Raw genomic sequence first — 19610 nt, 5'->3', positions numbered from 1 at the left:
ATCAAAAGCGGTAAATGTGATGAAGCATCAGTATACGTCATCATGGCAATGGATTGTGCATGAAAATGTGACACTGTGTACCAAGCACAAACTCAGGAAGCAGCTGCCCAAGCTGGAAGTTGTCGTGAAAATGGTCCTTGCCTCAGGTGTAATTTCCAATACAAGTCTTCTGGTCACTTCCCAAATGCATGAACTTCATGTTGCAGTTAACCATTGTGATTCAGCCTTTGACAGCAACTTGGCAACACGTGGGGAGAAAACACAAGCTCTTCATCTAATCAGAGAAGGATTTTGTTCTTACTGTGTCTACTGTGGTCATGAAAGTAAGGGAGAAGTAAAACACCACATGCATTTAAACACAAGCTCCTTATAATAGAGGCAGGGGAATATTCTACCTCATAACAGCATCAGATCAAGGCAGAGAGTTCAACTTGTTCCTCAGCATACGCATCTCTGTGTGGACGTAGTCAAAAGTATGGTGGATATTGCCACATTTACAACCCTCACAAGCAAAGCACACAGAGAGACGAGGACTAGTGCCTGGAAACCTGGCGTGACCTCCACTGGAGAAAGAAGTAGGGACACACCTGCACTGACCTTCTCTCATTTGAGGAGAGGGTGAGCTCTTAGTTGCTAAGGAGAAATAAGAGAGTGGTGCTGCAACTTCTGGCTAACTTTTGCTTTGTGTCACGTTTAAGTAACGGTTGGATAAATTCTGACTTTCTGACTTCCCTCACAGACAATAAGCAGGCTGCATCTGGATAATCCTTCCCAGCATTTTTGGTCTTAATTTTAATTAACAAAGTTACCCCATGCATAAACATGGCTCTTGATGTTTAAACACTTAGTGTATGACTGTGTAGTCCCAAAGTACAAAGTTCTGTTCCCACTGAATGGGACGCCCAGTTTTAACAAAACAGAACTAGGTAAATGCTGACTAGTAGCGTGTTTCACATCCTCTGCTTATTTTCTGTCTCTTCCACCTTCTAGCTCTGTTCAGCACAGCAAGATTAGGGGTGAGTAACTCCTAAAATTATACAATTCTACTGCAAAGGAGTCAAAACTGTGTACAGTTCACCTCTTTGCCTGCCCTGAACCTACCTCCCCTTCTTCCTTACAGTCAACACACAAACTACGTTTGCCAGGCCCTTCTGTGAACCTACACAACTTGACTTGCAGTCATGTTTCAGCTTACAGTTCAACCCCCTATTCAAAATTGAAAATGGATTTATTTTTTTTGCAGGCCTTTAAAAATATTTCAGAGGTTTTTCAGAAGTTGAGCAGAAGGGAAAGTGGAGACCAGTCTGAAAAAAACCTTTATAAAAACTTCCCATTTTGTTTGTAACATGTTGTGACCTGTTCTCTAGGCTAGCCAATGTGTTCGGTAAACCCTATTGCCCAAGTGTTTTATGGAAGAAGTAACAGTAGGTTGTGCATTATTAATTAATTAACACCCTCCTTGGGTAGTTGACAGGACTGAGCACGTACTGACAGCTTAACAACCATGCTTACTACTGCATCAGCCATGCCTTTGCCTTACAGTGCACAGCAGCTGCGGCAGCTTTTGCAGTGACAAACCTGCTGCGTCCCCCTGCCTCGGCAGCTGCCAACCCCCAGCTTCACTCACGAGCTGAGCGAGGGAAGAGTACACCTCTGGGGCCAGAGGGGTGGTGGTGGTGGAAACACCCTGACGATTCTGTTCTAAAAGCAGTATACACAACATGGGAAATAAAAATATATGTGGGTCTGAAAACGTAGCCAATGTGATACTTTGCATGGAGGACCAGACACATTTAAGCAAGAAGCTATTTATATCAATGAGTGAAAGCTTTTGCATTTTGTGTCTTTCAGAAGGTGCGTGAGGGGAAAAGGAAGACTATTATTAATAGTCTTTAAGACTAGTAAGACTGTTATTAATACCACCTGAAATGTGTAAAAGCTGCTAAAAGTTACTCATCTGGCCCACTTACACCGCTGTCTACTTCCCAGGAGCAGCAGATACAACAAGAACATCTCCCACTATTTACTTCACTGTGCTTATCTTGTCAGTGCCCAAGCGACACCATTTCCAATTCTAGTAGACAATTTTCTCAAATTAAGGTAGGAAATGAGTTCATTTCCCTCAATATGGATTGTCGCATTGTGCTTTTATTTGTGTATTGTCCAAAAGGTATTCTAAGTGCTTTGCACATCAATTTGTACTAGAAAGGCAATCCTGTAAAAGAGAAAGTATGCCTCCATCTTCAGCATGGACTTGTACATACCTTAAGAAGAGATTTCCTCCTCTCTTCTTGGTAAAGAATCTGGAGGGTTACATATGACAGCAATTTACCCAGAACCTTCTTCTTCATACAGTCACGTGCTGAGATTACCAGAAAAAAACCTCATCTTGAAAAATGCAGTACATTCATACAGAGGAAGAGCAAATTAACAATTAAAATTACTCTGGGTAGAAACAAATTCAAATCCTAAGCAAAATAACAGGAGCAACTGCAGTGGAGCCATAGGCGTGACTTAACAGTCATAAATCAATTTTAATCTAATGATAAAAATAATTGCATTTTTTCTTGAAACTCAGAGGGGAAATTGAAAATATTTTTAAATTACTTAAACCTGATAAAAACTGCAGCTAAGAATTCAGATGTGTTTCTCCATGCAAACTGATATCCTCATACGGCTTACAGTTATCGACTAAAAAAAGTTACTTTCCTTTTTAACAGAACCGTTGGGTTGTCTTAGTTCATTTTTACTCTCCAGCTGAACACTCATCTGTAAATAATGAGTTCTTGAAAAATAGATCAAACTGGGTCACTGCAAAGTCATCAGGCACTCTGGGGATGGGTAACGTGATACTGTGCCTTTTACATCTAAGCTGCCAGTTTAAATCCAGTCTAGTCCAGCAGTGACTACAGCTTACTGCCAGATGTTTCTTGTCATGCATAACGGGTTGGTAGACTTACCGCATTTTGCAGTGAAAAAGTAACATTTATATATGGTCTTGTGAAACTGTCACTGAAGACAGAAGGGCTTCTGCAAACCAAACTAGCCTGTAACACAGAATCACAGAACAGTTGAGGGTTGGAAGGGACATCGGGAGGTCACCTAGTCCAACCCCCCTGCTCAAGCAGGGCCACCTAGAGCCAGTTGCTCAGGACCATGTCCAGACAGCTTTTGAATATCTCCAAGAACTCCACAAGCTCTCTGGGCAACCTGTGCCAGGGCTCGGTCACCCTCACAGTAAAAAAGTGTTTCCTGATGTTCAGAGGGCACCTCCTATGTTTCTGTTTGTGCCCACTGCCTCTGTTCCTGTCACTGGGCACCACTGGAAAGAGCCCGACCCTGGCCTTCTATGCGCCCTCTCTTCAGATACTAATTCACATCAGTAAGGTGCCTTTGAGCCTTCTCTTCTTCAGGCTGAACAGCCCCAGCTCTCTCAGCCTCCTTTTGTACATCATATAGTCCACTCCTTTAACCATCTTAGTGGCCTTTGCTGGACTTGCTCCAGTATGTCCATGTGTCTCTTCTACTGGGGAGCACACCACTGGACAGATCACTCCAGACAGATCTCACCAGTGCTGAGTAGAGAGGAAGGGTCACCTCCTTGGACCCACTGGCAACACTCCTCCTAATGCAGTCTAGGATACTGTTAGGCTTCTTTGCCAAAAGGGTGCATTGTTGGCTCATGTTCAACTTGGTGTCCACCAGGTTGTTTTCTGCAAAGCTGCTTCAGACATTGGTCTCATCAATGTGTCCCTCTAAGGTCAATGGCATCTCTCTGTGAAATTCTCTGTGAAATGGGTCTTCCACTCAGACAGGGCACACACTAGGAATGAAATATTTGAAATTGCTAAAACTGAGCAAAGCTGACTTCACTCAGTGCAGAGCTAATATACACAAATGGGCACCAGACAAATGTATAAATTGCTTCTCAGCTGAGCTAGAAAAATCTGAAACAGTTAACATACTGCAAGGCAGCATAAGGAGATGTTACGTAGGCACATACTGAGAAACACACAGTTCAGGTAAAAAGAAATGTTCTGTTTACAAATCAACTCCTAGGCTTGCACATGCTCTACTCAATGTATGTTCAAGTATAACAAGTTTTGATTTTCCAGAGTAGCAACATTAACTGTAGATATGTAGTTCAAATGTTTACACTACCACATCTTAGTGCATCACAACCCTGATACCTCAAGATAATACTTAAAATTAACTGACTTACAGGCGGGCTGACTGCCTGCATAACTAGTTGTATTCATGGCCACTGAGGCCTCAGGACATACATTTTCGGAAAGAAAAAGACATGTTTATTTTATTGCTTAATCAATTCAATTGTTGTTAGGTAATGAACTATACTTTTACTTCAAGGTATTATTTTACTACTTCAATTTTATTATTCTTATTTTAACATGTATTGCATATCTTCTCTTCATCTCTGAAGATACTTCTATGGTGTTTGAATGTGTTCTTATTTTACATTCAGGACAGACCACAGTGGACCTCTCTAAAGGATACATTCCTGCCCTCTCGTCCCTACTATAAAAAGATTTTTGTGGAACTCATAACACAAGGCTGCATCTATTGAGCTAAATTATCTCTTTATTAGGAAAGCACCAACACCACATTCTTCAAAATTACTGGAATTTTATTTGCCTCAGGCTTATGACTTGCAACCAAAGACATTGTGCAAAGAAAGCAAAGATTAAGTACACTTTAGGGAAAAGGTGATAATCCACATTGGTAACATAGAAGATCAGTCTGATGAAAGAAGCCATCCATTACACTATATAGATTGCGATATTCAATAGCATTTTTTTAACCCAACTTTTTTAATCAAGGAAAGAAAAGTTAAGCAAAGTTTACAGTAGACATAAATTTGATACAATTCAAAAAGCATTTGTCTGAAGATCGCCAAGCGTAAAGTGGAAAAATGTATATGGGACAAGGTGGATGAAGGCTAACTACTGTACATTTATAAGCTATTAAACAAAGTTGCATATATGTACCACAGTGTAAAAAAAACAATACAGAACAAATAAAAACTTTGAAAACTGCCTGATGAAAAATAAAATAACCAGTGGCTTTTAATGGCTTCTCCTGGTTATCAATGCTACAAAAGACTTTTTTTTTTTTTTTTTTTGTCTTTCTGATGCCACTGAAAAACATCCTATCAAATGATAAAACCAGGCACAATCAAACCATTACCAAGTTAAAACCAGCCCATAGAAATATACTATCAACCCACATTTTCCATCAAAAGTTTTTTTTTGTTGTTTTGTTTTTAAATCTTTTGAGGCCCATTTGGTCACAATATGTTACATTTTTGTCCTTTTTTACACTATGATATCATATGTTTGTCTGGCACTATCCTAGAGCTAATTTATAGAGAATGAGAATACAGAAACAACCCAATGTCTATTTGACAAAATGAATTCACTGGGTATAAAATAGGAGAAGGGAGAAGAGAAGGGGAAGGGGTCAGTTCTGCCAAGAAAATAAACCCTACGGATCACTCATCATCACTTCCGCTTGCTTCCGACTGGTCCTAGAGGTAAGAGACACAAGACAAGTCAGAAATTCTTTGCCAGCTAACCTGTGGAACTTGTTAAAGAAGGAAAAAAAAAAGAAAGTAAAATCAAGATAGCCTTAAGAAAGGTACTATGTTATCTAATATTTTTCTTTCATGACATTTCATTTAATTGATGTAGACTTCTTTAGAGAAGGAAAGACACGGAGTCAGGAAACACCAGATCTTTCTTTCTAGCCAGACATTTAAGAAAACTGGGAAGAGGTCTGTTTTCATTTGTTGCAAAAGTAGAAGCACACACAAACAAAAAAAAAAAATTAAGCTAGACTTCTTTGTGGACAAAAGCAAACAGACCATGAGGTTCAAAGGTTGAATGAAAGTAGGAACAGATCCAAGAAAAAAGCTCCAAAATTCTTAGACTTCTTGTCTTTCAGCACTGGGACCAGATGTCATAAGCACACTCAGATACAGTCATCACCCTGCCCAATTCTCTCAAGATCATCAATACAGATTAAAAATGTGCTTAAGCATGAATAGTTGAGAATTTTGACAGCAAGCAGGACAGGGTAGAGACGCAATCACTGCAACCAATTCCACAGTCTCAGTGAACAAAACTTACATTTTCATCTTGATCCTCATCACTATCATCATCACTCACGACAGGCTTGGCTTTTGCTCGGCTTTGCCTCTTCTTGCCTTTTCCTTTCTCCCGACTTTTTTCATCCTTCTTATTTAGCTTGATTTTGACTTTCACTGATTTTGCTGCAAAAATTTTAATAGCATACATGAATGTAACTTTCACTTAGCAACTTTTAGCATTAAAAATACCTCTGTGAACAAAAATTCACCCCTGGTCACAGCCTGAAAAGGTATTCCCCTCTGTTACTTTATCTGGACTGTGGAACAATGAAGCAGAGGTATTTGCTTTTATTTCTCTATTTATTGATAGTTTTAACAATAATTTGTATTAAACTACAATTAATAACTTCAAGTTGACCATGTGCATCTTCTTTTCATTCTCAGAATTCATGGTGTCTACAGGTCATGTGAGAAGATACATATCTAAAAATGTTTTCTTTCTTGCACATAGAAATGTTTACAAACTTTATTTTAAGCTACAGAAATGCTATGTGGAGGTGACTGGCAAATCTTGAGCTGACACCTTTCTGAAGAACATGTTAAATTCCTGATTCCAGAACATCCACTTATTTCCAAATGAACTGCTAAGTTGCATGCTTTGCACACCTGCACGATGTACTTGGAAGAGTAGCTTAGGGCCAAGTACTACATTTCCTGTAACCAGACAGATGGGGTAGCTGGAGAGTAAGGGTAGATCTATTGGGTGGCAGAAAGTGGAATGAAGGCATCCCTCATCTTCCACTGTATCATGTTCCCAAGTCTGCAGGGACTGAATGAGTGTCACCCCTTGCTTCTTGAAACAAATGGTGTTTCACTTAGTCCTTGCCATGCTGAAGAATATTTGCAACATCTTCTGGTTCTTAACCAGGTGATGAGCTTTATATGTCACACCATGCCTGAAGGTTGACCACCCATGGATAAAGACTGTCTGTAGCCTTTCCAGGCACTTCTATTTACAAGTAACATGAACAGGAACGGAAGGATTTATAAACACTCACGGCCAGTCAGATCTGCTTCTACAATGCACCTCTGTGACTTGTTTCTGGCTTAAAAATAGTTTACTGTCCTCTAAGAGGTACAGGCAGAACACACAGCCAAAAGGCGTAAGCTGAATGTTAACGCCCAATGCAGCAAACTTAGTAAGAAGTTACTTTCTCCAATGGACAATAGAACCTTACAACCAGTCTCCATGCTGAAAACGGAAAACCTCCCCTTCCATCCCCAGATGTACTTTCTTCTCAGTATTTAGCAGGGAACTCACATTCCGATTCTGATTCTTCTTCTTCTTCCTCTTCTTCATCATCATTGCTTTCATCCTCGCTTTCTTCTTCCTTGGCAATCTTCTGTCGTGCACTTTTGAATACAGACTGAAGAACAATGGAATCCTCATAGATCTACAGTATTAAATACAAACCTATGTCAGAACTGTAGAGTCAGGCAATATCAAAAATTCACAGCACAGACCTTAATTTCCAGTGCAAACCCACACAGTATATGGCCTTTTCAAATTCTGAGTAACAATGCTCGTTGCATCAATTTTACAAGAAATGCTAACATTAATTTTTCATGCTTTAAATGAAGAAATTTGTCAATAGCAAGCCACAAAAATACAACTCTTAAAATGTATTACATCTAAGATGTCCAGCTAGAGTATTTTTCTTAATATTTTTATTACCCTGGGAACTATTGTGTATTTTTGTTAGATTGCAACAGCCTTGAAAAACTACCAAAGCAATGGACTCCAGCAGTAAGCACCTTCATTAAAAAAATGGTTTATAGCCAACCAATACAGTTGATAATGACAAATGGCTAACCCTCATGTTAATTATCCTGAAGTTTTTTTCTGAAATCCAAACTGGCTACAAGGAAAATACTCTGTCCCAAGCAGCTAATTCCTTCCTTCCCTTCAGATCTAAAAAGACTGAAAAACAGTGCTTGTTCTAAGCTTAGCACCTGTTCCCTAACATTCTGTAGCTTGCTAAGTCTCTTGGTTACATCAGGTTTGCTCTTTAACCTCAAGCATGAGGGCACTCTCAAGAGTGAGATGACTACATTTGGCTTGTAACGCATTTCTCAGATTAACACAGTAAAAACCTTGTTGTCTTGCTGAGTATCTGGGACTTCATAATCACCTTAACAAATGAGCTTGTACATTTTGTTTTGTAAAACATCAGAAGCCTAGCACTGGACAATTCAGCACTAGACAATTAAGAACAGTTAATAGAAAGGTACAGAGTCATAGATTGTATTTGATTTTATCCCTTTCATCACTTATTTCATTTTATCACTTGAACTACCTTGGCTGCCATACTACTCTTTGGCTAAATTACAGACTGTCTTGTATAAAAGGACAGTGGGTATTTGTAAGAAAGGTAATGGAAGGATTTTTGTTTCCCATTAGACAATCTGTATGTCAAAACTGATAAAATCTGCTCTAATACTTTGCAGGTTCAACAAAATTTATTAGAAACACTTTGTTCAGAATACTTCACATGAAATAGGCAATCTCTCTTTTTTCACTTGACCGCGAGGCCCTTTTCACAAAAACTGCCTCTCACTGCAGATTGTTCCCCATGCTGTGCTTTTTGTTATGAGATGTTTGACTGCTCTTGACCATGGGGAAATTCCTTGACATATATATAATAATAATGAATGTTTTGAAAAGTCTTTTCTCCTATTGTCTTACATTAGTGGGCTGTGAGACCCCACAGCTTCCTTCCTTGAAGTCAAAAGATTATTGACTTTCTCTTATACATACTTCTTTTCAAGTCAGTTACCGATAGAAGAGCCTGAGTTCCTCATGAGGACCATTTATTTTGCTTATACATATGCCTTGCATATTCCACTGTTCTTAAGAATGGCTCTTTCAACTAACCTTGCTGTCCTTTCTCAGACCAAACACTTTTCTGAGACAAAAAATAATTAAGGATGCATACATTATATTTTTTTAATGCCAGTCACTACATATTTAAGGTATCACTGTGACCCAAACTTTTAAACAGAATTTCTTAGGGAAATAAATGGGGTTTAAAAATATTTTAACCTTCTTAATGTGGAATTGTTTGTAATATTCTGTATCTATTCTGATGCAGAAATAGATGTGGCTACTTCAGGAAAAACTGTGTAAAAGTTTTCTTATTTTGATGAAAATCCAATTCCAACAGGTTTAAAAAAACCAAGCAGCAATGACAGTGGAACTTGCTTCAAAAAGGGAGAAGCAATAACAACAGAACTCGATGACAAATGACAATATTCATGACTGATCTTCTGTTTCAATAGACACATACTATTTTTAGCCCCTTACATGTCTGTGTTTCAAATAGCTGAGGTTGCATTGAGGACAAAAACCTCAAAACACAAAGTTTGTCTCTCCCTGAAAACCCCTCATAAGGCTCCAGCTTGGATGGAACTGCTTTGCTCCAAAGAAAAGCAGCATGCATCATACTAACAGAACAAACACATAGAATTTCACTTGAAGTCACTGGTATGTCAGAGCAAAGGTGGACCCAAACTATTACAAAGAACATGAGATAGTCTTAAAAACTGGAGGACTGCTGCAGAAGTGTCCTGCAATTCACTGGAAATCAAAATTAATGGTATGAGAACTTACCACAAGGAAACCTAAAAAAATTTTTAGATAGGTGTTATTTGGCTTTCATGCTATAAAAAGTAATACTAGCTCTGGCAATTAATGTTGGTACATTGGAATGGAAAATAATACTGCAACACTCTGATATAGGTTGGGTTATTTTGAAACAGAGCAGCAATATCTACTGCACATTTCCAGCCACTCAGGATTATTCCTGTCAATTCTACCACCTCTGCCTAACAAGAGACCGGTTTCCCATTAGCAACTTGAGTCACTCTGGTGAGAATAATTTCATTATCTTTCCCATTTAGCTACTGATTTTGCTTCTTTTTACCTCCTCTACCAACTTCTACAATTTTCTAAAGTCTCAGTGATACTTTTTGGTATTAGCTTTCCTTCAATTTTTTTTTTTTTTTTTTTACATTTGTTATCATTAGATATTTATAGCTGTTTTACTGCTGTGTGACTAAGCACTAAACTGGCAGTTTACATTTTGATATGTAGCAAAATTCTGTCCCTAATCCTCAGTGTCGTATCTGACTATACTTTCCTTCAATTTTTTTTTTTTTTTTTTTTTTACATTTGTTATCATTAGATATTTATAGCTGTTTTACTGCTGTGTGACTAAGCACTAAACTGGCAGTTTACATTTGGATATGTAGCAAAATTCTGTCCCACACTTCCTATCATCATTAATTTTCTTATGAAAATATTTTCTTAGCTGACTTGTTTATAGGTTGTTTCCATATAACTGAAGACAGTAAAAATACTGCATGCACATATTACAGAAAACATTTTCTGTCTCTAGATACCAAAATAATCACAAAATGGTGAGCTGTGTTCAACAATCCTTCATAATTAATTGCATGCTCATTTTAATTTTTCATTCTCAAATTTTAACATAAACTCCCCAGTTTAGCTAAGGGTCATCAGTAACGTTTAGGAATTTCACGAATGCATTGGTATTGGCAGCATCAGCCTTCTGCTTATTTTTCCTTAGGTTTGTTTTAGCATAATTTTTTTCCTCTTGCACATTACGGAGTTGTATTCATGTTCTCTGTTTCAATTTAATATTGTGTTTGCATCACACTATTTGGACCTCATCTGAGACTATGTTTCACTGTATTGTGAGCCAACTTTCTTATCTCATCCAGATTTTGTAGTCTCTCCTTTCGTGTCACTTTCCTGTTCTGAATTCACAGCACTGAGCGCATTCATGCATGTGAAACATCTGTTTGAGATGAGAGATTTTTCCTTCTAAACCTCCAAGACTCATCTGGGATTTATTATTACTGCCTCTTAAAATGGACACTGATCTTTTAACATTAAAAAAACAAAAACAAACCACCAGAGGGTTCAGAGAGCATAAAGCTTCATATACAAAGCTTTACTGCCGCACAAACCTTGAAATTGTATCTTCTGTTAGCAGAGCTGAAGAGTTCACTACGAAGTATTTCCTCAACATCCCATCCTAAGCTGTGCTGTTACATCTGCTCCTTCTATCATCCACTGTGGTAAACACAAGCTGATCTATCAGTCTACGGGCACTGCCACAGACTCAAATAGTCTTACAGCAGCTCTAAACTACACACAGATCAGAAAAATACTGATCTCAGAATTAGAGTCAAAAACTATTTCTCTGCATGCACACACTGCAGCTGTGTCCAGCGAATTCCAGATGATTCTAAGAATATGGGCATTTTTCTCTATTAACAGTAAGAATGAAAACACAGGGTTTATATACATAATAAAATAATCCACAAGCACTGAAAACATTAGGTAGGGAAAACCTGTACATTTAACACAAAGTGGTTCATTCAGACCTGTGATCCCTCCAAATTGAATGTCTGAGCATTGTGACACAACAACATGACATCTTTCTCCAAGTCTCCAAGACTCCGATACTTATGGTTGCGAATTCTTTCCTGTTGCATTTGTTGAGGAAATGAAGAGAAGCATGGATGAGCAGTGGTGCAGAAAGAAAAACAGCAGACAGGACACTGAATTAATTTTTGATTTCAACACATTAAAACCTTTCTTTTTGAAAACTTGTTCTACGCATCAAGAACAAGTATCTGTTTAAAACAAACGAAGTATTAAAACATATTGTTAACATATTACTCAAAAAATTATGTCAGGGTAATACAGTAAACATTTTGGTAAAAGGAATTCCATTTTCTTCTTTCTAGCACAGAAACAAAATCAGCTATGACATGAATGAAAGTCGTAGAGTTATGACATCACCTAATGTGCAACAAACTGCCTAAACCCCATCTGCCAAACTGCATTTGGATCTGACCTGGCTGTTCCAAGATGTGATGCTAGTTTAGGGATGACTGTATTCTCCTAGAACCATTAAACCTCTGCAAACACTGTATTTTTACCAAAGATGTGCTTACAGATTGTTAGGTCTTTGCAAAAAAGACACTGAGATGTAATCTCTGAAAGTGTAATTCATGTCGCATCGCTACATTTTGATTTGACTTTTAAATTACAGTGATATACTGCAATATACACTAAACAAAATTCCTAACAAAGTATGCAACAATGTTTAAAATCTAAGCCACAAATACCAGTACATGCAATATTCATGTAGTTGTAATTTTAATGATGACTTTATGCTCATCCTTCTGTGTAAAAAGAAGAAATGGAGAAATTGCCACTTCTAAAAAATGTTCTTACCTTTATCTTTTTGAAGTCCACTGGTTTCCTAATCAATTCATAATACTCTGGTAATTCTTTCCTAGATGGGAGCTGAATGAAGACTTCACTTAGCTGCCGTCCTGAACTGTTGAGAAAAACAAACCCATAATGTAAAGAATTACTACGACTTTCTCACAACCCCCCCTCCCCCATGCAATCTAGTCATACAAAAAAATGAAATCACTATTTTTTGTTTCAAAGACTTATAAATTGAACCCTGCTCTGTTGATTTGGTATAGATAATTAATTTACAATTTAAAACACATCCTTTGTGCTGTTGTCCTAACATACCACTGGCATTATAGGATCATATGCGTAGGAGGCTTTCTGTTACCAGGATCAGGATTTGAAACTGAATTCAGCAGTGGTTTGCTGAGTACAGTCTTATCAGTTTTGTTTTATGATTTTTAGCAAGTGTCCCTCCTGTCACTCTAAGTTTATCTTCTCGGCCATTTTATAGTTGTTTTGTAGCTCCTCACAATAGCAAACCATTTGTTCATACTGATTTCCATTATACCAGATGCTGATTGCCATCAGACTAACTAGATGTTACAACAAAAAAGTTGGCTTCCATTAATGACTGTTAGGTTTCTGCCAAGATCATCGTGTTGAAAATCACTACTGCCATTTGTACTTCTTCAGTCATCTGAAATAAAGTGATAGGTTACCTAAAAACCTTTCATACTCTAGGAACATTGCCTATCAGTTACAGCTGTTCAGAACTTCCAAGATTGCCAGATTTCCCATTGTTCATCCTTTACTAATAGCTATTTTAAAACTTCCAAACTGAGGGTTTTTTAATCTTATTTGTGACTTCCCAAGTAATACATAGCTATAAGTCACCTGGAGAGGAAATGTGGTGATGGCACTTATGGGCTTAGTCTTTTTTTCCTGTGTGCATGTCATTTTTCCCCCAGACAAAGTAGCAAATTTTAAAAAAGCTCTGCCGAGGACTGTAATTCACCGCACATAGCATTCACAAGCATTTCCCAGCCCACATTCACATGCTTCCTTCTCTCACAGCTACTCCAAAAAGGCCCTGTTTTCCCATTTGCACCTTTGGATGGTAACTCAGGCATACTAAACCTTCACAGGAGTTAGGTAAGAAGGCTGCCAAGTCCTGGTCTTCACCTGAGCTTCTCTCCTGAGGTCATCCTCCACAGTGGTGTGGGATCTTATCAGAGACGTTAAACTAATACTGAATTGAAGATTAACTGAGGCAATTCTGCCATGGAGGATAACAAAGATAAAGAACGCTGAACAGCTCTTTACAAGTCACAAATGCCTACTATACCTTAAGCATTCCTTAATGCCTGAAATACCACCAGAATTTGAGGAGATACTATTTTTCTTACGGGCCTGACAGACCAATGAACAGCTAGGAATAAACAGAACCTCCTCATTTCCTAAGTAGCAGCAGAAGCCATTCCCCTTGCCTGCTTAGCAGTAACTGCCAGGTTGCCTCCTCCAAGATTACGGCACTTGCCACATGAATGCACTTCTGGTTGCTGCTGCTGCTGCTGCACAGTGCGACAACGCGTCATACTGTGCATCTCGGTCAGGGAAGGTGAGGGTGAAGTCTACCTACCCCACACAGCTGTTGGGGTAGATACCCCGACAGACCACCAACACCTCACACTCCAGACAGTTACTAGCAATTTCACCCAACAGATCTGATTTATTTAGGAAGCACCTTACTGAAATAGAGGAAATCATAACATGACCAGGTAATTGTCATCCCAAGTCTTACTATTTCTCTCCTGCCAGCAAGTAATTGTGAAACTCAGGCCACTGCACCTCCCATCTCCTTTGTTACTGATGCACACCAAAGAGACAAATTCATTACTTTCATACTTCCCCTGTCAAAGTGGGAGGTCTTTACACTATGGATTTAACAGCACCAATCTTCTTAACGATCTCTGTGAGTGACTATGTCATGCCACATGACAGAACTTGTCTTCATCTCAGACCGCCCTCTCAAAATGAAAATGGAAGCCATACAAGGAAAAGCAATGCATTAAGTACATGCTACACAACTGACTAAATTAACATGTGTTTCTACTTCTTTGCAAATTGAGGACTGTATTTTTTTTTTGTTAATAAAGAGAAGTGTTGAGTACTCACAGCTGCTACTGAGATCAATGAAATTTGTTCTGACCTACAGAACACAAAGTACTGTGAGAATCTGATCTCTGGTGCCCAAACACTGTCTTAAAATTTAAGTTTCTATTCCTCATTTGTAAAATGAGAATAAAATGTTGTCAAGAAAGTTCTGTATCTGCAAAACATCCAGACTCCTTATGAACACAGAACTCCTTATGAATTCCAGGGGGAATTCAGCCATTCACTAAGTGATCAGTGCCCACCTCGTATATGCAAGGTACTGGTCCTGTGGAAAAGCAAAGCGGTACACTGTCGCACCATTACACAGCATACTGTAACGTACCTTCCTGAGAGAATCATATTAGATTTCCACCTTTTTTCTGTTATATCTTATTTTTCTGTGTGCTTGACTTCACAAACTTAATAAAGTTATTTTAATAAATCTGGGCAGTATACTGACATATGATATAGATGTAAGCTAATCCTTTAAAAAGTGTGAAAAGTTGCTTTCAAAACTTTGTGCAGTATGAATCTGGATTTGCTGTCCAGAAGGTCTGAGTTATCATTGCCATGTTTTAAACTTCAGCAGCTTTCTTTTAACAGGAATATCTATTTGAGAAAAATTACTAAACCACTGATGCTGGTGTTGCTTCAACCATGCTTCAGAGTCTAACAACAAATAGAATGATTTAAGTATAAAGGAAACAGCTACTAATAATCTACTTCTGATCAAGTTTTAAAATACATTTAGCATATATGCCCTATAAAAAAGCTCCTGATGATTACAGAGCTTTTTATCTCATGGCTATATAATTCTTTTTCTCTTTTTACATACACACACTGACCCTTGTATTGTATTTTATATTAAAAATATAACAGTAATAAATTATTAAACAGCAATATCCTATTTTCAAGATACAAATCTAGCCAACTGTGATTTGTTTACACATTCTATTAAACTAAGTATGCCATAGAAAACCTTCAAGCTTTTGCTTGATATAATTAATTACTGAGAATCATTTAAGGCTGTGAAAGAAAAAGCATTAAGGGCATGAAATATGCAACAGACAGAAGACTAGTGCCTGATTTTGTCTACTCAGATCAATAACAGCTTATTCTATTCTATCATTTTATAGAACCTCCTCTCACAAAGAAATATAATCTTCTGCTCCCTTTGTATATGTACACCGATACTGAAATTAATGTGATCTTTTCTTACATAATCTAAAATGGCTGTGTTGTGGATACAACAGGAGAAAATTAGTAATTATTAATGCAACTCTGATTTTAATCCCTGTCCCCACTTTTGAAATTAGAAAATAATAACCACAACAACTACCACATAAAAATCATGCGCAGTAAAGATCACTTATGGTTGCCTAGCAACTGGCAGGATACGTGCTGAAGGGAAGAAGGACCAGAATAAATTAAAAGACCTGACTGAAAGAAATGTGAGTGACAGTTCACTGCTACTGCATCAGTTCAACATGCTAGTCTTATGCATGCTCACATAAAAAATACTTGCATGCTGTGCAAGTTTAAAAATATTGAGAAATATTGCTCATTTTAAAAATATTTTTGCTTACAAAACTATTTGTGCTCAGTGTATCTGTTTTTCCCTCATTTTTGTCAAACTGCTTGCAAGGTGCACACAAGCATGTATTTCCACCCATTTAGTCAGTATTAATCCATCAGTGGAATTAAATGCAGGAACAATTAGGCCTCATTTGTATGAGGCTCTTTTTGTATTTGTCTTCCCTGGCAGTATGTGATGAGAAGCAAGCCACCACTGACCTGTCAAAAGTATTAATACTATCAACACCCTTTCTCCTTTGGAATCAAAAGGAAAGAGAATTATAAAGCTGAAACTGCAAGACCTTCCTGTATTCCTGACAAATTCCATACTTTTAACAAATACTGAAATTCAATTTAGAGCGGGAAGTATGAAGAGTCCTGCACGCTTACCCTAGTCAGAGTGCCCACAATCAGAACCACAGCATGCAAATTACAACTCCTAATCAAATGCAACTCACAAGGATGCTCTTAAAAAAAAGGGGGAGGGGGGGGAGGGAGGAAGAGAATTGAAAGAGCTTACATAGCGAGGTGGTTCCTCTGTATTTAACAACTTCAAACAGTAACCCAGCTATGTACGGAGATGATTCATTTTCGTTAAATGTATTTAATGGTTCTTTCTTTTTGGAACTGACTGCAATAATACGTGGTAAACCTGTCCCCATCACTGAAATGGAAGTGGGTAAAAACACTTAAAAGTGTAATTCCTAGCTTTGACAAATGGTTATGTACTCCATAACTTTGGCTTGGATATAAATAAGAATTATTTGCTTTGCGTGTTTGAATACTCAAGAGTACCAGTTGGCATAATTAATTACTAGTTAGATTAGTAATGGCTAATAACATTACTCACCATTTTACAAGAGTTAAAAACTTGCAACTTGAGAACACAGCTGGATATAGTCTGAATAAAATCCATTTCACATATAGAGAAAAACGCTGTCTCCCTGAGCTATGTCCTGTCAAAATTAGAATAGTGTGGGCACAAATTTAAACATTTTGGCTTTAATGATGTAGTGACCAAAACACTAAGGACCACAGAGAGGGGAAGTCTCTTGCCAAGCAGGACACATGGACAAGGCACACCATCACCCTCCAATTTTCTGATCAGCTTTTCAACAGCCACCTGCTATGGGGAGGAGGCTTTGTGAAGTTAAGGTACACTATGCAAGTCCTTACTTTAAGTCTCACAAACAGAGCAGAGAGCCCATAGATCACAAATGAAAACCACTGTATGTAGAAAAGCTATTAGTGTCCTGGAACTCTTGAAGTCAGCTGTTGCTCCCTAAATAAAGCTAATACAAACTAGCAGTAGCAGCAAACTGGCACCTAGACAGGAAACATCGAACTCTGATGCAAGGCAGAGGAGGACACTGGATTTGTAGGGAAGGACTACAAGGTATGAGATGTCATTCTTTTTCTCCACTTCATTTTAACAGTCAGGAAAGGGAAGCTACACTTACAGCTTGCCTTCCCCTGAAATAAAAAATAAAGGAAAACCTTCAAATGAGGAAGAAGATATTGGGGGGCTAAGCCTGCATTGTGCATGATGCAAAGGCAGCAGCTGGGGCTCAAATCTGGCATACAAATTCCTTATTCTGAAAAGAAGATCTATCTCCCGTAAAATTGTCCCTGCTTTCAAAAGGCTAAGGCATTTAAGCTGGACATATAAACTAATTTTACTTTCTGAAAACATAACATATATATTACACTTATGATTCTATGGTTATCCACTTCCATAGGCACGCCTAATTTTAGAGGGAAGGAAAGACAGGTTTAAAGCATCAGAACTGGTAAAGAGTGTGACAATAATGCTGGACTGATGCATTTCAACTTGGTCTTTTCTAAACAGGTATTTTACACTGTAAGATTAGAACAAGGTATAAGGCTGCAAAGGCACCGAAATCTTAGTTTATGAAATAATTTGCAGCAAAATCCCAGATTAAAATGTATTCTGCAAACAAAGTCTGCGAAGATGATATATGTACTTTACATTGAAGAATTGGGATCAGCTGTGTAACTGGAAAGGTGTTTCCAGGTCTGTGAATCTAGGGCCTCGGTACTGCAAATAATTACATAGAAGTTTCTTAACCAAAGAACAAAGCCAAAATCTATCTAGGTATTTCTGCCCCACTACTGCATGTGGAAAAGTTCCAGGACTCTTAGTTAACAACTTGAATGTATTCATGAATGTTTATAACCATATAACCTTGTGATCACCATCATGTATTCTATCCATATTTCTACACTCTCCCTGCATTTATGCTTCCCTTCTTTCCCAGGTGAATTTACTGAGAGCAATCATCTTCCCCTCTCAGATTGTGCTCTGTCTGGATAAACAAACCAACCTGTTTCCTCTTGCAGAACTCTTCCATGCTACTTATCATTCCAAAAATTATTTACACTTGTCTCAGTGTAAGCTGATCTTTCTTGAATGGAAAAAGTGTTCAAGTACTATATACAGCAACTCAGAAGCATTAATGGTGCCACATATAATGGCATACATACATAATGAGTATTTCCTCATCCACACAGGCAACAGTGTCAGAGCCAGCCTTCTATTTACTTATCGCTGGACAATACTGATGGCTTGTAGTTAGCTTTGATCAATAATTTCTTTGCCCAGGTCATTCTTTTTCTGTCAGTTCCACATGACGATCTTCTTTCCAGTTTAATAGTTCCTTTTTTAATAGTGCCTTCACTTACACCTTCTTCCTTGTTTTCACTCAGATTAGACATCTTACCCATTAGATCTCTTTCTTTCATATTAGCTTGTAGCTTTCCTGTGCTTTACCAAACAAATGCATTGCCAAAACCATAGAATCATAGAATGGTTTGGGTCAGAATGTACCTTTGAAGATAACCTAGTCCAACTTCCCTGACGTGGGTGGGCAGGGACATCTTCCACTACACCAAGTGACTAGAAGTCAGAGGATTCTGTTCTATTTTTTGCTTCATTACAGATTTATTCTCCGTTCTGAGCCATTACAGATGAAAAGTAGATTAACTCAGCTTCACCTGTGATGACAAAGCAGTGTAGAAGAGAAAAAAAGGCTCTGCATCTGTAGCACTGCTCTGTATCTATGGTACTGCTCTGTACTTACGGTACTGCTCTGTATGTACAGCTGGCAACACGCTTTATGGTTTGATACTTAAAGCTGAGTAAGAAAAGCAGAGATGCAGTTTAAAACGTAGCAGTGAATTCAGTAAGCATTATTACTTCCTAACTATTTGGAGCACTTACCTCACAGTTCTTCAAACTGAGGTATGACTATTTGTTTCAAGATTAACAAAGATAAATACAAAGATATGATAAAGAAACGCCTGTCAACACCAGGAAAAGCTTAAAGCACATCACCCAATACTGCAATCCAAAGCACAGCAGCCTGCAAGAAACAAGTATTGTCAACTTGACAAGCACCTCAACAGCTCTCACACCAAAGGAGTCCAAACAGTCTGTTCACAGTGCCTCACACC

General features: G+C 38.1%; 1 protein-coding gene across 3 annotated transcripts in view; it reads right to left on the bottom strand.

The window, feature by feature from the left end:
* Positions 1 to 3296: 3296 nt before the first annotated feature.
* SMARCA2 (SWI/SNF related, matrix associated, actin dependent regulator of chromatin, subfamily a, member 2) overlaps positions 3297 to 19610 on the bottom strand; it is a 120245-nt gene continuing 103931 nt past the window's right edge. For 2 of the 3 annotated variants that reach the window (XM_035896948.1, XM_035896949.1), the window contains exons 30-34: positions 12438 to 12543; positions 11579 to 11680; positions 7428 to 7560; positions 6147 to 6289; positions 3297 to 3823 (exon numbers count right to left, since the gene is read on the bottom strand). In XM_035896948.1, the coding sequence (XP_035752841.1) occupies positions 3743 to 3823; positions 6147 to 6289; positions 7428 to 7560; positions 11579 to 11680; positions 12438 to 12543 (565 nt within the window). In that variant the 3' untranslated portion in view covers positions 3297 to 3742. Of the gene's footprint in view, positions 3824 to 4558; positions 5546 to 6146; positions 6290 to 7427; positions 7561 to 11578; positions 11681 to 12437; positions 12544 to 19610 lie in introns of those variants that run through there. The other variant, XM_009641498.2, reaches the window with a different exon arrangement.

Source organism: Egretta garzetta, unplaced genomic scaffold (assembly GCF_000687185.1).
Source record: "Egretta garzetta isolate BGI_Z169 unplaced genomic scaffold, ASM68718v1 scaffold596, whole genome shotgun sequence".
Classification (NCBI taxonomy): domain Eukaryota; kingdom Metazoa; phylum Chordata; class Aves; order Pelecaniformes; family Ardeidae; genus Egretta; species Egretta garzetta.
The sequence above is the reverse complement of the archived record's forward strand: the minus strand, read 5'-3'. Positions and strand labels throughout refer to the sequence as shown.